The sequence below is a fragment of the Hydra viridissima genome, unplaced genomic scaffold (assembly GCF_058129835.1).
Source record: "Hydra viridissima isolate aposymbiotic clone 2 unplaced genomic scaffold, HvirCarnegie_v1 scaffold_8, whole genome shotgun sequence".
NCBI classification, from domain to species: domain Eukaryota; kingdom Metazoa; phylum Cnidaria; class Hydrozoa; order Anthoathecata; family Hydridae; genus Hydra; species Hydra viridissima.
Window position 1 is genome coordinate 17,842,954 of NW_028324307.1, and position 16,964 is coordinate 17,859,917.

At 29.1% G+C, this 16,964-nt stretch overlaps 2 protein-coding genes across 2 annotated transcripts; both read left to right on the forward strand.

Annotated features, from left to right (window-relative positions):
- Positions 1-3,594: 3,594 nt before the first annotated feature.
- LOC149885449 (uncharacterized) lies at positions 3,595-4,848 on the forward strand. The gene is made up of 3 exons (XM_090096515.1): positions 3,595-3,707; positions 3,819-3,880; positions 4,374-4,848. Exons 1-3 carry the CDS (start codon positions 3,666-3,668, stop codon positions 4,687-4,689), a joined length of 420 nt encoding a protein of 139 aa, XP_089952641.1. The 5' UTR covers positions 3,595-3,665; the 3' UTR covers positions 4,690-4,848.
- Positions 4,849-14,507: 9,659 nt separating this feature from the next.
- Positions 14,508-15,205, forward strand: LOC145194993 (SAYSvFN domain-containing protein 1-like). The gene has a single exon (XM_080072754.2). The coding sequence runs from the start codon at positions 14,585-14,587 to the stop codon at positions 15,032-15,034; it is 450 nt and encodes a 149-aa protein (XP_079928880.2). The 5' UTR covers positions 14,508-14,584; the 3' UTR covers positions 15,035-15,205.
- Positions 15,206-16,964: the final 1,759 nt, after the last annotated feature.

A 16,964-nucleotide genomic window follows, 5' to 3' on the forward strand; every position in this document is an offset into this window, starting at 1 on the left:
CGGTTTTTAATTTATATCAATATTTTAATCAATAGATTAAGAAAATATATTGCAAAATAAGTAAAAATGTTTTTAATTTAACATTGAGTTATTTTTATTCAAAGCTATTGTAAAATATGTAAAAGTCTCAAAACCCAAACGATATCTTATTGGTTTCATATCAAAACGTTTCGAATAATATCGAAACTCAAAAAATATCGTTATAAATTTTTTAACGATTATTAAATCGATATTTGTCGCTATTAACGATACGATTCAAATGTAATATCGCTAGAATCAAAACCCATAGGATATTTTATCAAAACCATATCGAAACGTATCACACCATTTAGAAAAGGATCATATCATATAGAAAAGGATCATATCAAATCATATCAAAACACATTATCGTAACAAGTATCGGTTAGTTTAGATATTTCGATAACGATACACAAATGCTTATTAATAACAGGCACAAAATAAATCGGCGTTTTTTTTCTAAATTGAGGTGCATAGCCGTTGTTTATCTAGTGAGTACTAATATATATATTAATAGTTTATTTTTTGAAATATACATGGAAATATGGAATAACAGGCTCAATAGGGAACTAATTGTTCCTGGTATTATGATAATTATTGAGTTGAGTTACTCGATGTACTGATCGAAGAACTTCGCCTTGGTTTATAGGGGAACAAAGCATTTTGATGAAAAGTCTAAATTAATTGATCCCTTAACATCTTTTTGACCAAAAAAAATGTTTTTTCCAACTTTTCTATTGATAAATTTTAGAAAATCCATAGATTTTCAAAGTAAGATTTATAAAGTTATTCAAACTAGAAAAGATATCGTCAAATTTAACAGGCCCTCACAAGGCCTTTTGTTTATCACACATTTTCAACCGCCCCGCTGCATCGTTAATGAGAAAGATTTAAAAAAAAAAAAAAAAAAAACAATGGTTCCTAAAATTTAACATCAAATTTAATTCCTGATATGCTTTTTTAGTATTTACATGAATTTATATTGAGAATAGCCAACCCATTTAAACGCTTCTGTGATATAGTTGAACGGTGAAAATTCGAAGCCTTCTTCAGCGCACTGAAATAGCGTTCAGCTATAACCGGTAAAGTAAAAAACATGCGCAACAAAAACAAATCTTTGGTAAGTCAAACAAGTAAAACATAAAACTAACAGAAACTGTAAATAAGCAATTAATACAAACAAATATATTATATACAAACAAAATAATACGAAATTGATTTTGTATTTTATCTAAACAATTGCGTGCTGTCAAGGTCAACTTTTATTCTTTTATAATTTTTCACCGGTTATTAAGACGACGGATACTCATTTCATCATAAATAACATATTAAGAATTAAATAAAAGGTAAATAGCTATTTTTACATAAATAATAAAAATGATAATTACAATAATTATAATAGTATCATTAGACTAGTACAAAATCATAGCACTGATAGATAAATCAGGATTTATTGTGTGAGGATGAAAAACCAAGTTAAAAATAGCGATTGAAATAGACATACACACAATGATTCATCAACCTGCCACGTAAATAAATGAAAAAGCGGAAAGAAAAGTTAGAAACACCTGTGAAAAGACGTAAACACAAAGACTCATCAATCTGCCATGTAAATAAATGATGATTAGGTATCGCATTTTAAAGAGAGAGAATTTTTGTTATTGAAAAGTTCTTCGATAAACAAGAAGTTCTATAAGTGAACAAAAGAGAAAGAGAAGAAAAAGATTTCGATAATCAGAAGAAGTAGGGGAGAGCCTAAATGAATGGGACGATTATTGAATGGGACAAACTCAGATTCTTATACAAGCATCGATGTAAGGGTATTCAAATTCCTGTAACAAAGAGTGATAGAAACAAGAACTCAACTGACCGACTCATCCATCCTATTGCTCTATGACCGTAATGACAATGGATGTTATTGTGTTTTCGAATGTAAAAAGTAATTTTTGAAAATTTTTTTTTTTCTGATTTTGCAGCAATTTTTGAAGTTATGGAAAATAAAATTCCATGCTTAAATAGATAGCAGCCTCTAGTACTACAGTGAGTAAAGCATTTAAGCTTAACTAATGGTGTTTTTGGTGTGACTAATCATTTTTGGATAAAGTGATACGGATATTGAATAGGACAAAGTACTGCCTATTGAATGAATTTAATAAAAAATTATTTAGAGCTCAGCAGAGGGATGCTGTAGTCCCTTACTTTTATCCCCATGGATAATGGGTATTATTTACACACTTTTATACTGCAATATTTTACTTAAATAAAAATAACTAAATATAATATTCTAAAATGAGAAAGTTCTACTTTGATTGAAATTTAATTAGAGTTAAAATGTTTAAAGTTAAAAATATTTTTTGTGTGGTCTTTATGTATGTATCTATATATTTAACTACATTTACAATTAATAAACTAATTTAAAAAATGATTGAATTAAATACGTTTATTTTTAATTCTTTTATGTTTGTCCCATTCAATGAGACATATTTAATGAATGGGACAAATGTCATGCTCCAATAAAACTCTCTTTTTACCAATAGCCAAATACAAATCCAACTTTTTTGTTTTACTATATCATTGAGCAAGAGTCGGTGGTTATCAAACATATTTAAATATATATATTAAACAATTTTATCTACGTTTAAAAAGCATTTCATTAAGGTTTTCCCCTAAAGTATTAAACAGAAAGTAGGAAGAAATATTTATTAAAGAAGAATTAACAAATGTTTTGGCCGTTTCAAATAAAGAAAAAAAAGAACAGATATTTGTTATTTAAAACAGTATTAAACACTAAAAGAAGTGTAAGAAAATATTATTTGTAATTTTATTAACGCAATGAATAAAAGAGTGCTAACCATTACACACTAACAGAATGTCTATTGAGACATATTGCATAATGAATATACTGAGGGCAGTAAACCTAACTTAAAACTTAGTATACTAACGGCACACAGATAAAAAAAACCCGCCCTCACAATAGTGTAATGTCTAAAGTTTATATGTTTTAAAGATTAAGGCCCCTATTTATCATGAGGCCAATGCAAGGGCCCTTATAACCCCCACCCCGCCCCTCTTATGTAGCCTGCCGAAATTGAAGTACCAGTTCCGCCAAGAATTTTAGACTAACGTAAAACCAGGACTGGTTGCTGCTACATTGCTTTAATTACTTCTTTTAAGACCAGCTTCTCTTGAGTAAAAAATTACAAATAATTAAAAAAGAATTAATTTTTTTCAGATTTAATAAAAAGTGAACATCAGAAACTTTCCAGGTGTGACATTGTTTGAAACCGTCCAGATTAGTAAGTGTACCTCAGAATCTGGGCTTTGAGAAATAAAATTTATATTCATTTACGTCAGATCATGTAAAACTTCAAAAACGTTTTAAAAGCGTCACTCGTCCCAAAAAGATTATATTTTTTAACCTTTGCGTAATAGAGATTTTGTTATGATAAATTACCGTTATAAAAACTATACTTGATTCATCTTTTAATTATAACTATATTTTAAAGCGTATTAATAAATTACTTACCGTATTACCCCTACCTTTTATTCAAACATAATAACAAAACTTGCTTTATACTGGTTTTAAACCAGATCTGTTGAGAATCATATAAGACTGCGTCAAGTTATTCGAAAGAAAATACGCGAGAATGAGATACCTATTGCTTTTGGCTACTCTTTGCTTTTCGTTGGTGAGTTAATACTGTGTTGCGTATGTGTAAAGTGAGAAGTGAAACCTGTCCTAAAAATTAAGCGTTATCGATAAAAACTAATTGTTTTCTTTGGTTTTACTTTACAACTAGGCGTTGGCAAAGCCATTCTACAATGAAAATTACGAAAACGATCGGATGGATGATTCTGAAAGGTAAAATACATTACTGTTGAAAAAAAAAAAAAAGTAAATTAAAGATAGATAATAAAAGAAGAAATTAAAACAACAAAGTCCGAGGTTAATTTTTAAGAATTACTTATACAAACCTTTAAAAATGGTTTTAACCAAAAAACACCTCCTACCTCTAATAACGAAACTTTGAAATGTATAATTTCGTTTTTCTGATCGGATTTTTTATGCATTAAGTATTAAGGTTTTCTTTAACTTTAATAATAACTTTTTGAAAAAATTTTGATTAAATCATATAGAAATAATGCCACAATAAAAGTAAAAGATAAGTTTAAGTAAAGTTTTTATTTGCTGCCATTGAGACTGCTAACTATTTAGAAGAACTATCTTTTAAAATGAGAGATGTAAATCTTACAACGCTATGAAGTATTTAATAATCATAAGTTTTCAGAGCATTTCAAGTGTTTTTTGTATATTATTAGTAATTAAGTTAGAGCATTTTTTATCTTTTTTATAGCGAAGAGGTCTTTCGGAAAGAAGTGAAGAAATCACCTTACGGTGATCCTGAATATGCAGCTTGGGCTTTGGCTGCAGCTATGGGAAAACGAGACAACATGGAAGATATGCTACAGAAAAGAGGACAAAGATATAAAGAGTATCAAAAAAAATCACCTTACGGTGATCCCGAATATGCAGCTTGGGCTTTGGCTGCGGCTATGGGAAAACGAGATAACGTAGAAGACACTCCAGAGAGAAGAGGGGAAAGATATAACATGTATCGAAAAAAATCACCTTTCTCTAATAGTGACCCAGCATACCAGCTTATAGGTTAGTGAAAACGAGATAACAAGAAAGACATGCCACAAAACAAAAACCTTACAATGATAATAACTACACAAAGTGGGCGTTAAATCATTAAAGGAATATTTTTTAGTTTAGTATAGGAATATCTTTTGTAGTCATATTTTTTTAAAATGATAAATATAAATTGAGTAACTCTTTTTTGCATTTGTATGACCAAGCACAGCACATTGTTTTAAAGTTGGGGCAAAAAAAAAGATTTCCCAATTCTTGTTAATAATAGCTTAGGTACCATACAGGGATGAATGAGTCATGCAAAAAAATTGTATTTAAACTGACTAACTATTTATAATATTTAATTAATTTAACTTATGTTAACAATTGTTCTAATTAAACTTTAAAATATATAATAATTGTCTCTGAACAGCAAAACCACGAAATTGTTGGCTGCAATAAATAAACAGGCTTTTAAATATAATTGTTTTATTCCTATCAATATTTAACAGCTTTAAGCGTCTTTCAAAATTATTATCAATATACTTTGTGTTAAGAAGAATGCTGCAAAAAAACAGGTCTTTTCAAATAGTAGTTCACTTGTAAAACGCAATGATATTAAAAACAGCTCAAACAGTTAACATCTTACTGCCTCCCTACGTCAAAGCTAATATTATTACTTGCCATGAGCCTATACGTTTATTTTCAACAAGAGAGCTTCAACTGAATGCGCAGGACTCGGATTTTTTTGCAATATCAGCACATTCCTTGTGAGCACTAGAGCTTTCTATCAAATTAAAAATATTGCAGAAGAGATATTATTTTGATCACTTGATAAAATGAGTGACGAACAATATTCACATTGATTTTTAGCAATTGATTTCATTAGATTCAGTTACTGTGTCGCTGTAAATAAACAATAACTTAATCAAAGTTTGAATGACAAGAGTTTCACGCTCTTGATGAACTTCTTTTCTGATTTTTATTAAAACACCGCAACTACGAAACTTCATACACATTTTATCCAAATCAATGTTGCTGACTTTCGATCCAATAAGTATTTGGAATTATTTATTAGAACAACTCTTATCTTACCATATCTGTAATGCAATGCTTTTAAGTAATATTTTGCCATTTTTAGATTACTTCTAGACGACAACTCCTGATTAATATCTATACTTTAAATTGTTCCTTGCCACATGAGGTCGCGTCAAGTTCTTAAAAACTTTTCTTTACATAGAACTATCCTCTACATAATGAATTCTTTTTCTAGTGATGGTGTCAGGGCAATTAGTGCACGCAAATATAAGTTACACTTATAAAGATTTGGTGTTTTTATAATCATGCTTTTATTTTTTCAATATTTAAAGGCAGAAGCATTAACTACAAGCAAACTCGAATAGATATAAGTGTTACATGGTTCATTCTAAATTTTCACTTTGATGTGTTTGTTGACATATTGCGTTTATGGGGACCTGTTGGCCTTTTTGTGAACAAAAAGCTTTTTAGGTCAGTTGGCACGACGATCGCCAATATTTTTAAAAATTTTAATTATCTTATTATCTTATATCTTATGAATCACACATAAAGTTTATAAATCAAACAAAAACTGTTTTGTTTTAATTTTATGAACAAAAAAAAAAAAAAAAACTCAAAAAAAAAATTCGAAGAAAAAAATTTTTAAGTTCTTAACTAAGAAATTTTTATCATTTTCTCACAATAAAACAGATAATAAGTTTGAATGTAAAATGTTGTGATGTTTTTTTTTTCTTGCTTCATTTTTCTCTTCAAATAAAATTTAAATTTATATAAAATAAAAGTCATAAAATTTATAATTAAATTCATTATGAAAGATTTTATATAAAACTTGTAATACATCTTCGTCATCGGTGGACTTCGTCATCGGCGGACTAACAAAAAAAAAATTAGCGTCAAGATATTTTTATTTTAATCCGCTTAAATAAACGGTTACCCAAAAAGCAACAATAGCTACCAGTCCTGAAGGTTTGAGAACGTTGCAAGAAAAAGAATTTTAAATTAAGCAAAGAAGCTCATACATGTCGATACATTCACCAAATATGTTTTAAAAAAAAGAAATGAATTAGTTTAGAAGATAAGTTCAGAGATGTAAGAGAAAAAGAAAGAAAGAAAAAAAAAAGGTTGAGACGGGTAAATAAACCAAAAAAAAATAGAAGTAAATTCTTAACGGAAAAATGCGAATCATGAAAATTACTTTGATGACTAGAAATGCTTTAGTTTGATTTGTGTTAGAACTTTTTTTAAATTTATACCTGAGGAAATGTGGGTTCAGTGCACTAAATATCAATTTTTGCTCATGAGCTTTGCTTAATAGCAAAAGAAATCTTTTTACGTTTTTACAGTTGTAATGATGATTAGTGATGATTAGTGATGATTAGTGATGATTAGTTAATAAGGGAACATGGGGCAAGTTGACAAAACTTTTGAAAAGCACTTATACCTTTGTCAATAACTGTTTCAAAGAGTAAATCTTCATCAAGATAAAAGAGTAAAACTTCATCAATGATAAAAAAAATTTATGCGTCACTTAAGTATAAAAAAAAAACCTTATAAAAATTGAAAATAACCTGGAAAAACTCATTAGCCAATGTTACCTCAAATCGTAATCTTACCCTGTATGCGGGGCAAGATGGAAACTTTAATAAATGTAAATTCTATGATACCATTTCGTTCTCAAATAACAAGGTATTATGAATTCTAGTTTATAAGATAAGTAATGTAAATGGTTATAAAATTTTTTAAAGCAATTAAGCTATACATTAGTATAGGGTTATGCAAAAAAAGCCTACTAACCAGTTCATAGCGAATTCCTACACAAAAAAAAAATAAAATGTCAAAAAAAATAATTTAATGTATAAAAGCAATGTAATAATGAAGTTATACAAGAGTTGCTACATTACAAGTTTATAATAAAAAAATGTACCTCGTTAAAACGACGAAGGAGTCATCTTGCCTCGTTCATCTTGCCCCTAGGCTGCACAATCTTCAAAATGATTAAGAACTATATAATAATAAGTTATCATAGCTTAATACTACTTGTATGGCTTCCAAATTGATCAAAATGAATGAGAAATTCTTGTTTACCTTATGCTAGTGATGTAATGATGAAATAAATCAAATTCAAGTGGATAAATTTCTTTTTTCTTAATATAGAAAAAACCTTATTAATACTTATCTTTCATCCCGAAAATAGTATCTATAAAGAAAGCATAAACAAATCTAGTTGCTATAATCTACTTTCCTCTCAGCTAAAGTTAGCTTTCAAGTTTAGTTTAGTTTTGAATATAACGGTAGGCTGTCATCTTGCCCCATTCATCATCTTATTCTATGCTCCCCTACAACAATTAAGTTAATCAGCTCTAAAATTCGCTTTTAATTTTTTTCTTTATATTAACTCTTCTGTTCTAAATACTGTTTATTGGCTTAAGGGCAAAAAAACTTAAGGTTAAATATGAAGACTACAGAAGAAAAAGCACATTTATCCAAATCGCTTCTTTTTTTTTTTTTGTTTGGGTTTCTTTCATTGTGCACTAGTACTAATCTCTTGTTTCTATAAAGATAAAAGCAAAAAAACACCATTTTTAGGGACTGACGAGGTGTTTAAAAATAGGCTACATAGACATAGATATGCTGAAGGAATACAAGTTACTGGTTGAAAAAGAGATTTATCCGGATATTTATTCATGAAAATAATTACGGAAGACATTGAAACTAATAAAATGTATATTCAAAACTTTTACCAGTAGTTGAATAAAAAATAAGCTTTTAAAATAAAAAGTGAAAAGACTTTTTATTATGTGATGGGTGCAAATCTAAAAAGTGTCTCCTAATAAAAACGTCGCCATTAAAAGAACCGTTTGTTCTTATCTCGAAATTGCCCCTTTGCTGATTATTAAGACGGAAACCGACTTTTTTTTTTTTAAAAAAAAAAAAAAACATTTCGTATTTGGAGAGGTGACCTTATTACGCGCCACAAGTTGCGATTAAATTTTAAAAGATGCTGTTAAATTTGTTTTAACTGATAAATTTACAAATACTATGAAAGTTAGTGATGCAGTTAGTGATGCAGTTAGTGATGATTAATGCTGGTGAATGATTCTGAAAGATAAAGTAGGGAACATGGGGTAAGATGACGAATGGGGCAAAATGAAATTATATTGTTATCTTCAAAACTCAACTAAATATGAAATCTGACTCTAGCTAGATTAGTAGATTACATCTACTAGATTATTAGATTAATAGAATCTAGTAGATTACATCTACTAGATTTATTTATGCTTTTTTTTATAAATATTATTTTCGGAATCAAAGATAATTATTAAAAAGGTTTTTCCCATATTAAGGAAAAAAAATTTTATCCACTTGTATTTGATTTATTTCATCATTACATCACCAGCCAAAGGTAAGCAAGAATTTCTCATTCAGTTTGTTCAATTTGGAAGCCATAGAAGTAGTATTAAGCTATGATAACTTATTTATGTAGAGTTCTGAGTCATTTTAAAGATTAAGTAGCCTAGGGGCAAGATGAACGGGGCAAGATGACTCGTTTGTCCTTTCGCCAAAGTACATGTTTTACCATAAACCTGTAATGTAATGACTTTAGTGTAGCTTAATCATTGTTACATTGCTTTATTATGCATTAAAATGTTTTGTTTGAGATTTGCTTTATATTGTTGTGTTGGAATTTGCTATGAACTGACTAGTAGACTTTTTTTTGTATAGCCCTATATAAATATATAGTTTAATTGTTGAAAAATTACATAACCGTTTGTATTACATATTTTATTAACTAGAATTTATGGTATCGTGTTATTTGAGAAGGTAATGGTATAATGGAATTTACTTTTTTTAAAGCCGCCATCTTGCCCCGCATACGGGGCAAGATGATAATTTGAGGTAACTTTGGTTAATGATTTTTTTCCAGGCTATTTTTAATTTTTATATGGTTTTTTTTTATACATATGTGACGCATAATAATTTTTTTTCCACTTTTTGATAAAGTTTTACTTATTGGAACAGTTATTGAATAAGATATAAGTGCTTTTCAAAACGTTCGTCATCTTGCCCCATGTTCCCCTATATTACCGTGAAAAAAAAAGAATTTAAAATAACAAAGTCCGAGGTTACATTTTTTCAATTATTGTTACAAACCTTTAAAAATAGTTTTGACCAAAAAAGTTCCTCTTGCGTTTAATTAGGACACTTTAGCATGAACTTAGCTTCATTTTTCGGATCGCATTTTTTTTTTGTATGAAGTATTAAAATGGTCTTTAATTTTAGTATCAACCTTTTGCAGCCATTATGACTGTTAACGTTTTAGAAGAAATGACATTTAAATGGAAATAAAATTCTTTTAGCGCTAAAAAGTAGCTAGAAATCATAAGTATTAAGAGCCTTTCAAGTGTATTTTATTAGTTTGATCATTTGTTGTTTTTTTTGTTTTTGTTGTTTTTTTTTACAGCGAAGATGTTTAACGGAGAGAAGTAAAGGAATCACCATACGGTGATCCCGAGTATGCAGCTTAGGCTTTGGCTGCTGCTATGGGAAAACAAGAAAACTTGGAAGACATGGCACAGAAAAGGGGGCAAAGATATAACGTGAGTCAAAAAAAATCAACTTACGAAGATCTCGAATATAAAGCGTGGACGGAAATGGGAAAACGATACAAAGTGGAAGACATGCCTCAGAAAAGAGGGGAAAGATATAGCGTGTATCCAAAAAAATCACCTTAAGGTGATCCCGAATATGCAGCTTGGGCTTTGGCAATAAATCTAACATTTGTAAATCCAACAAAATTAAGTTGCTGTCAATAGACTTAAATGGAATGTGCAAAACTTGCAAAAAATTCTAAGCCCTGCACATTAATTTGAAACCCTCTTGTTAAAAATAAACGCACAGGCTCAAAGCATGTAATACTATTAGCTTTGACGTAGGGAGGCTGTAAGATGTTGGCTGTTTAGATGTAGGCTGCTTTTTAATGCCATTGCGTTTTATAAGTGAACAATTATTTGTAAAGACTTATGTTTTTGTAACATTCTTTTTAACACGAAGTATATTAATACTAATTTTGAAAGATGCTTAAAGCTGTTAAATATTGATAGGAATAAAACTATTATATTTAAAAGCCTGTTTATTTATTGCAGCCAACAATTTCGTGGTTTTTCCTCTTTTCTGTGGCATGTCTTCCACGTTATCTGGTTTTCTCCAAACCATAGCCTCATATGCTAAGTCGTTGTTATTGTAAGGTGACTTTTTGCGAAACATTTTATGTCTTTCCCCTCTTCTCTGTGGCATGTCTACCACGTTGTCTCGTTTTCCCATAGCTGCAGCCTTCGCAATAAATCCAACACTCATTGCTTTTGATTTAGACTACAGGTCTTGAAAATAGTTCAACAACAGTTTTTGAAAAACAAGATAACATGATGACATTGATCCGAGTCTACCTTTTTATTTGGCAATACATTTTCATCTAACTTGAATGTTTTGCTTTTTTGTAGGAGTTTTAGTTTTTAGCGTAAAGCAATTTTAATTTTCACTGACTTTCAATGTTCTTGTCTTCGACTGGTTAAGATCCATCCATAAGCTGGTATAGTCACTGATACTCTATATGCATAAGCAATGGTCTCAACTTGTTTGCAGCAGTTAGAGTAAAGGGTATCATAATGCAATTAAACAGACACAAGCTTTGAGATAAAAAGATATTCATTTCTCTTTTTAATATTATACTATCTAAGTTCGAGGGTAAAGGACATGACCATACTCAACTTGTTTATGCACTTGTATCACGGTGTCTTCATATTTCGAACTTACTCAGCTCTCTAATAAATGTTTAGCTTTACGTCCTTACTATAACAGAAAAATCTTCCCCAATCTCTTCCTCCTTAAAATGATGCTTTTATCCCTACCTCCTTGCATGGATTCTTTTTAGCATAGTTTAGAAATTAACTTTGTAATAAAGAATGAGAGTAATTTCTTTCTCGAATTAGAAAAATAAGCAGATTATTTATTTTAGACTTAAATTGCAGCTCTTTTGAAAGAAAAAAAGCAAAATAAATCACAAAAAATAAAAACACTTAGTAAAATTCCTTTTTACCTCCGTTGGCATCCAGAACTTTCGAAAGATTCGCGAACATTTTTGAAAGACTTTTTAATGGAATACCAGCATTGAAGACTGAAGATTTTCTTTACAAAAACAATAGATACACAATCTCTATTAAAGCATTAGTATGCGACGCACCTGCTAGACCATTCCTTAAGTGTATCAAAAGTCAAAATGCAAGATTTCTTGCAATTTTAAAAAAGTTGTTCATGCTTGTTTTAGAGCTCACTAAGTAAGAACTTTGCTAAATCCATTGCACTGTTTCAGAGCAGTTTTGAAAAGCTGATATCGATCACTTCGGAAACGCACAATGTTATCCATCGTATTAGAGAGTTTATTCCGTGTATTGGAAAATCTTTTGTTTTGTACAGTGAACAAGCTTCAGAATTAATCTACCATGACTTTGGTGCAAATCAGAAAAACAGTTTAAGCGATGGATGCATCATCTTGACTACAAACAGCAACTTTTCAATTCTGTTGTTTTTAATACAGCAGCAAATATTTCTCAGATTGAGTTATTGCATATTCTTTATATTTCAATAAAATATAATTTCCTTTTTAAACTTCCATTTATATAAATTAAAATTGAACAATTTGCTTTGCCAAAAGCGTAATTTATAGATGAGCTGATAATTTCTTCAAAATGCAAGTGAGTTTTTTTAATTATTCTGGCCAACAGCTGAAAAATTAATTTGAAAATTGAGTTAGAATTGAGTTAATTGAGGGGAAAAGTCGCAGTTTTTTGTTTGTGTTTCTTTAAACGAGTACTGGTGCTTGCCAACTGCTTCTAATAATATATAAGCGAATAAAAAATAGGCTACATTGGAACAGCAACCATCGTCCATTATTTACAGGTAATAAGTTGCAGTTGCTTAAACTATTTTTGTATTAGTTATCGAAAATATAGAGAAAAGTCATTTGTACTCTTAGGAAAATGCTAAAAAAGAAACAGCGGACGTAGATAAACCAAATGTCAGAGAAAAGCCGAAGAAAAAACAAGTTACTGGTCGAAAAGGAGAGTTTTCTCAAAAATATGTCACTTGTAAAACTGGTGCCATATTTTTTAGTACTCTGTCCTGGTTACAAACAAATAAGATTAATAGGTATTGTGGCTCAGTAACTTAAGGTGGTACCAGGGTAAAGGCAACTTTTTAAGAAAAAATTTAAAACTATGAATAGACTTTAGCTCTTTTCTCTTAATGAACAAAATTAATATAAAACAGTACCAAAAAAAAACTTTTTAGTGATGACGTCATTAATTATGCGCATAATTAGTGTTATTTTACCCTCAAAACTGCCTATTCTTTCATCTAATATAACTAACTCAAAAAGTATCAAAACTGGTTGAAAATTTGAAAATGAGTTCTGTAATATATCTAAAATGTTGTATATGAAACAGAATATTTTGAAAATATTTTTAATTTTACGAGGTTGACATTCGAACTTTAAGATATAAAAATTAAGGGAAATTTGGGACCAAACCATGATAAAAACGAGTTTTTTTTAGAAAAAAAAAAAAAAAAATTTTGCTTCATAGACAACATGCCTAATATGTTTATCTTTAAACCTGCAAAATTTCAATAATGATCTTTAAAAGAAAATACTGGTTTAACTATTTCAAAGACAAATGTGTCAATACTGACATTATCGCTGTAGGTTTTATCAGTAAATTTGTTTCTTTGAAACTTACTCGAGGTTTCTGCTGTGTGAGGACAATAATGATATCGTTTTTCAGGATAATCGTGCTCATTTAAATGGTTTAAAACTGCAGCAAATGCTTTCTTCATTTAGAGGACTTATACCTGCTTGCAGAACCCATTTATATTGGAGTAAAAGCGAGATATTGGGGAAAAAAAGTTGCTTAGGTCGTTGCTATGAAGAAAGAACCAAACTGCTCTTTAAAAAAAGGCCAAATATGGCTGAAATTAAGAAGATTTTTGACTTTTTGCAAAACGCACCTTGAAATAGTTAGATTTAAGAATTAAAAGCATTAATTTTTGGTATTTTTAAAAGTTTTATTTGAAACAGCCGTTTTTTACCCTGGCATCACCTTAATTATTACAACAATAAATTAGAGATTGAATCAGTTTTTGTAAAAAACTTCTTTCAACTTAAGAAATTCAAAATCAAAGGCTGCTAAATTCTTCAATCGCAAAACTTTATTTTCTTCAAATGTAGAAAAATTGGACAACTATGAGTCTTTTTCTGTAGTCATCATCTGTTGATCACAATAGCCGAGAATTACGCAAACTTGTATATAATCCGGAGAAAGCATTCATTCAAAGTTAAACTGACACAAGGAATATTTATTTTACATTTACCCCATTCAGGGTCCCTTGCTTTGAGAGCAACAAAATTTATTTTATAACCAAATTACTACAAAATTTAATTGCATTCCAATGAATCTGAAAAGAAAAAAGTACAAAATATACTTCATGTCTTATCCGGACCATTATTGATGAAAATAATTACGGAAGACATTGAAACTAATAAAATGTATATTCAAAACAACTTTTACCAGTAGTTGAATAAAAAATAAGTTTTTAAAATAAAAAGTTAAAAGACTTTTTATTATGTGATGGGTGCAAATCTAAAAAGTGTCTATTAATAAAAACATCGCCATTAAAAGATCTGTTTGTTCTGAGCTCCAAATTGCCTCTTTGCTGATTATTAAGACGGAAACCGACATTTTTTTAAAAAAAATAATAATAAACATTTTGTATTTGGAGAGGTGAACTTATTACGCGCCACAAGTTGCGATTAAATTTGTTTTAATTGATAAATTTATAAATGCTATGGAGAAAAAGCTGGCTGAATATCGAGCCAAAAAGATGAAAGAGAAATTAGCAGCGACTCAAAAAACGGTGAGCAAGACCATATTGGAAGAACCTCTTTTAAAAGCCCCTACCGAGGAACCAGAAAGTGATAATGATGACAGCACTACTACTGAAGCTGAATTCAGTTGGTTAAACAAAGTTTTTTTAAAGCTGTACAATGTCAAAGTTATTCTTAATTTTGGGATATGGTTCTGTTTACTTATATTTTTTATAAAAATAGAGTTTGGTGCAGTTTATTTTGCAGTTTCAGGACTTGTAGTCATGTATTATAGCATGGGTAAACGAAAAAGGAGTTCTAAAGAACCTAGTGCATATTCAGTTTTTAATAAGAATTGTGAACGTATTGAAGGGACTTTCACAGCAGAGCAATTTGAAAGACAAATGATATATGGAGGAGCAATTCGCTAGTAATTTAATTTCTGTTGTGAGTATGATTTAAAACAACTCTATTATTTTAGTTGTACAGTTTCTGTTTGTCATTAATTTATATAACTGAATTATTTATCTATAAGATTTTTATTAAGAATTTATGTTTGCTTGCTGTAGTTTACTTAAGTTAGCTATGCGTTATATATGTAAAAATAGATGTATAAATATATAAATTAAAATTTTTACTACTTCTTTTTTATTTTATTTTTCCCAAAATTGTTGTATTGCTGATAATCTACCCAGTCCTTTTCTCTGGAACATTACCAAGTATTTATTTAGAATTAAAACCAAGTATTCATTTAGAATGATAAATTAAGATTTTAAGTTTACAAGAAAAGCTTAAACATTAATTTCTTTTGATTATTTCCTTGTTTTTAATCTAATTACATTAAATTGAAAAATTAATGAAATTTTTCTTTTCAAGAAAAATGAAAATATTTATGAAAGATTTTATTTTTAATTTTAAAAACATTAAAAATATTTGATTAATTGAGCTGGAAATAAGAGATTTTGGGTGTTTTGTTTTTTTGGTTTTTTGGTTTTTTTCTTGAATTTAATTTTTGTTTATATTACAAAACGCAATTGAGAAAGTAGCTCAAAAAAAATAATAAAAAAAGTATTTGTTATTATTCTGTCATTTTAATACGATAATAAACATTTGTAGCATGAATAAAATATATAAAAACAACATTACAAACAAAACTTATCAGGTTTAAATTAAAAACTTTAAGATGGTTTTTAAAAGTTTATCTAAAACTTTGCTCAAAGAATATTCTCTGATTCAATTTTAGGATTGAAATATCGAAAAAGACCATCAGAAAAATTATATAAAATATCAGAAAATATTTTTTCTAACAATGTAAAGAATTAAAAAAATGGAAAGTTTTATATTTTGAAAAGCCAATCTTTTGTGAAAAATGTTTAAAATATCAACTTTGTTATGCAAGATATTCATTTTGTCATTTTGTTTTTAAAATTTTTATTTCTTTCTGCATCGAATAAATTTTTAATCAAAAAAGAAAAAAGGGACTTTAAACATTGCTGAAAATCAATAGACAGGGGCACTCCCTCATGTAGAAATGCCAACACCAAATGATTTTTAGCTAGTACTACTAAAACAGTAGACTATAGTCTTACCATGGTGGTTGAGGTTGGTGAGCAATTTGAAATACTCATAACATGGTCCCTTTGGCTCCACTGTTATATTTCAAAATTTCTTGTTAGCCTCCATTTTATTCTAGCCCCTATATTTACACAAATGTGGACACTGTGGTCAATATTTGCTAACTACAAGTACCATTGTTTGTTAGTTGATGTAAAATAGAGCCTTAGTTTTACTTGTAAATGTTTTGATGAAGAAGATAAAATCACCCACATTTTATCTACTTGATCAAAATGCTTTAGAGTAAAAATAATACTCTGATATACCAGGGGTGTCCGAAAATTTTTTTGGGATGGTAACGAAAAACAGTCATTTTTGGAATAAAGTAAGTTTTTGTTTCAATATAATCTTCCTGAATTGCAATTGGCTGTTAAACGTTTTTGCAATAATTTTATCCCATCTTTATAAAACGATTTCATTACGCCTGCAAAATACCCATTCACAGTTGCACTAGCTTGTTCATTCGATGTAAAGCGCTTTCTAGCAAGGAATTTCTGATTTGGAAGTAGATAATACGTTACTGAGGGTCAATTCTGGAGAATACGGTAAATGGTCAAGCAATTCAAACTTCATTTCAATGCGTTGTCTTCATGAAAAATTACTTTTTTCTTCGCTAAACCTAGTCAAAGCTGTTTGTTATCTTTCTGAAATTAAGCGGTCAACAAAATTCCTATGTAATCCTAAAAATAACCTTACCTAATGAAATAATCTTTGCCTTCTTTGATGTACCTCCGCTGGCTTCAATCG

What these genes read in the sequence shown, in the direction of transcription:
- LOC149885449 (XM_090096515.1), top strand. Translation starts at nt 3,666, where the DNA reads ATGAGATACCTATTGCTTTTGGCTACTCTTTGCTTTTCGTTG. An exon ending in CTACTCTTTGCTTTTCGTTG is followed by an intron (nt 3,708 to 3,818) that starts GTGAGTTAATAC and finishes CTTTACAACTAG; the next exon opens with GCGTTGGCAAAGCCATTCTA. An exon ending in CGGATGGATGATTCTGAAAG is followed by an intron (nt 3,881 to 4,373) that starts GTAAAATACATT and finishes TCTTTTTTATAG; the next exon opens with CGAAGAGGTCTTTCGGAAAG.
- LOC145194993 (XM_080072754.2), top strand. Translation starts at nt 14,585, where the DNA reads ATGGAGAAAAAGCTGGCTGAATATCGAGCCAAAAAGATGAAAGAGAAA.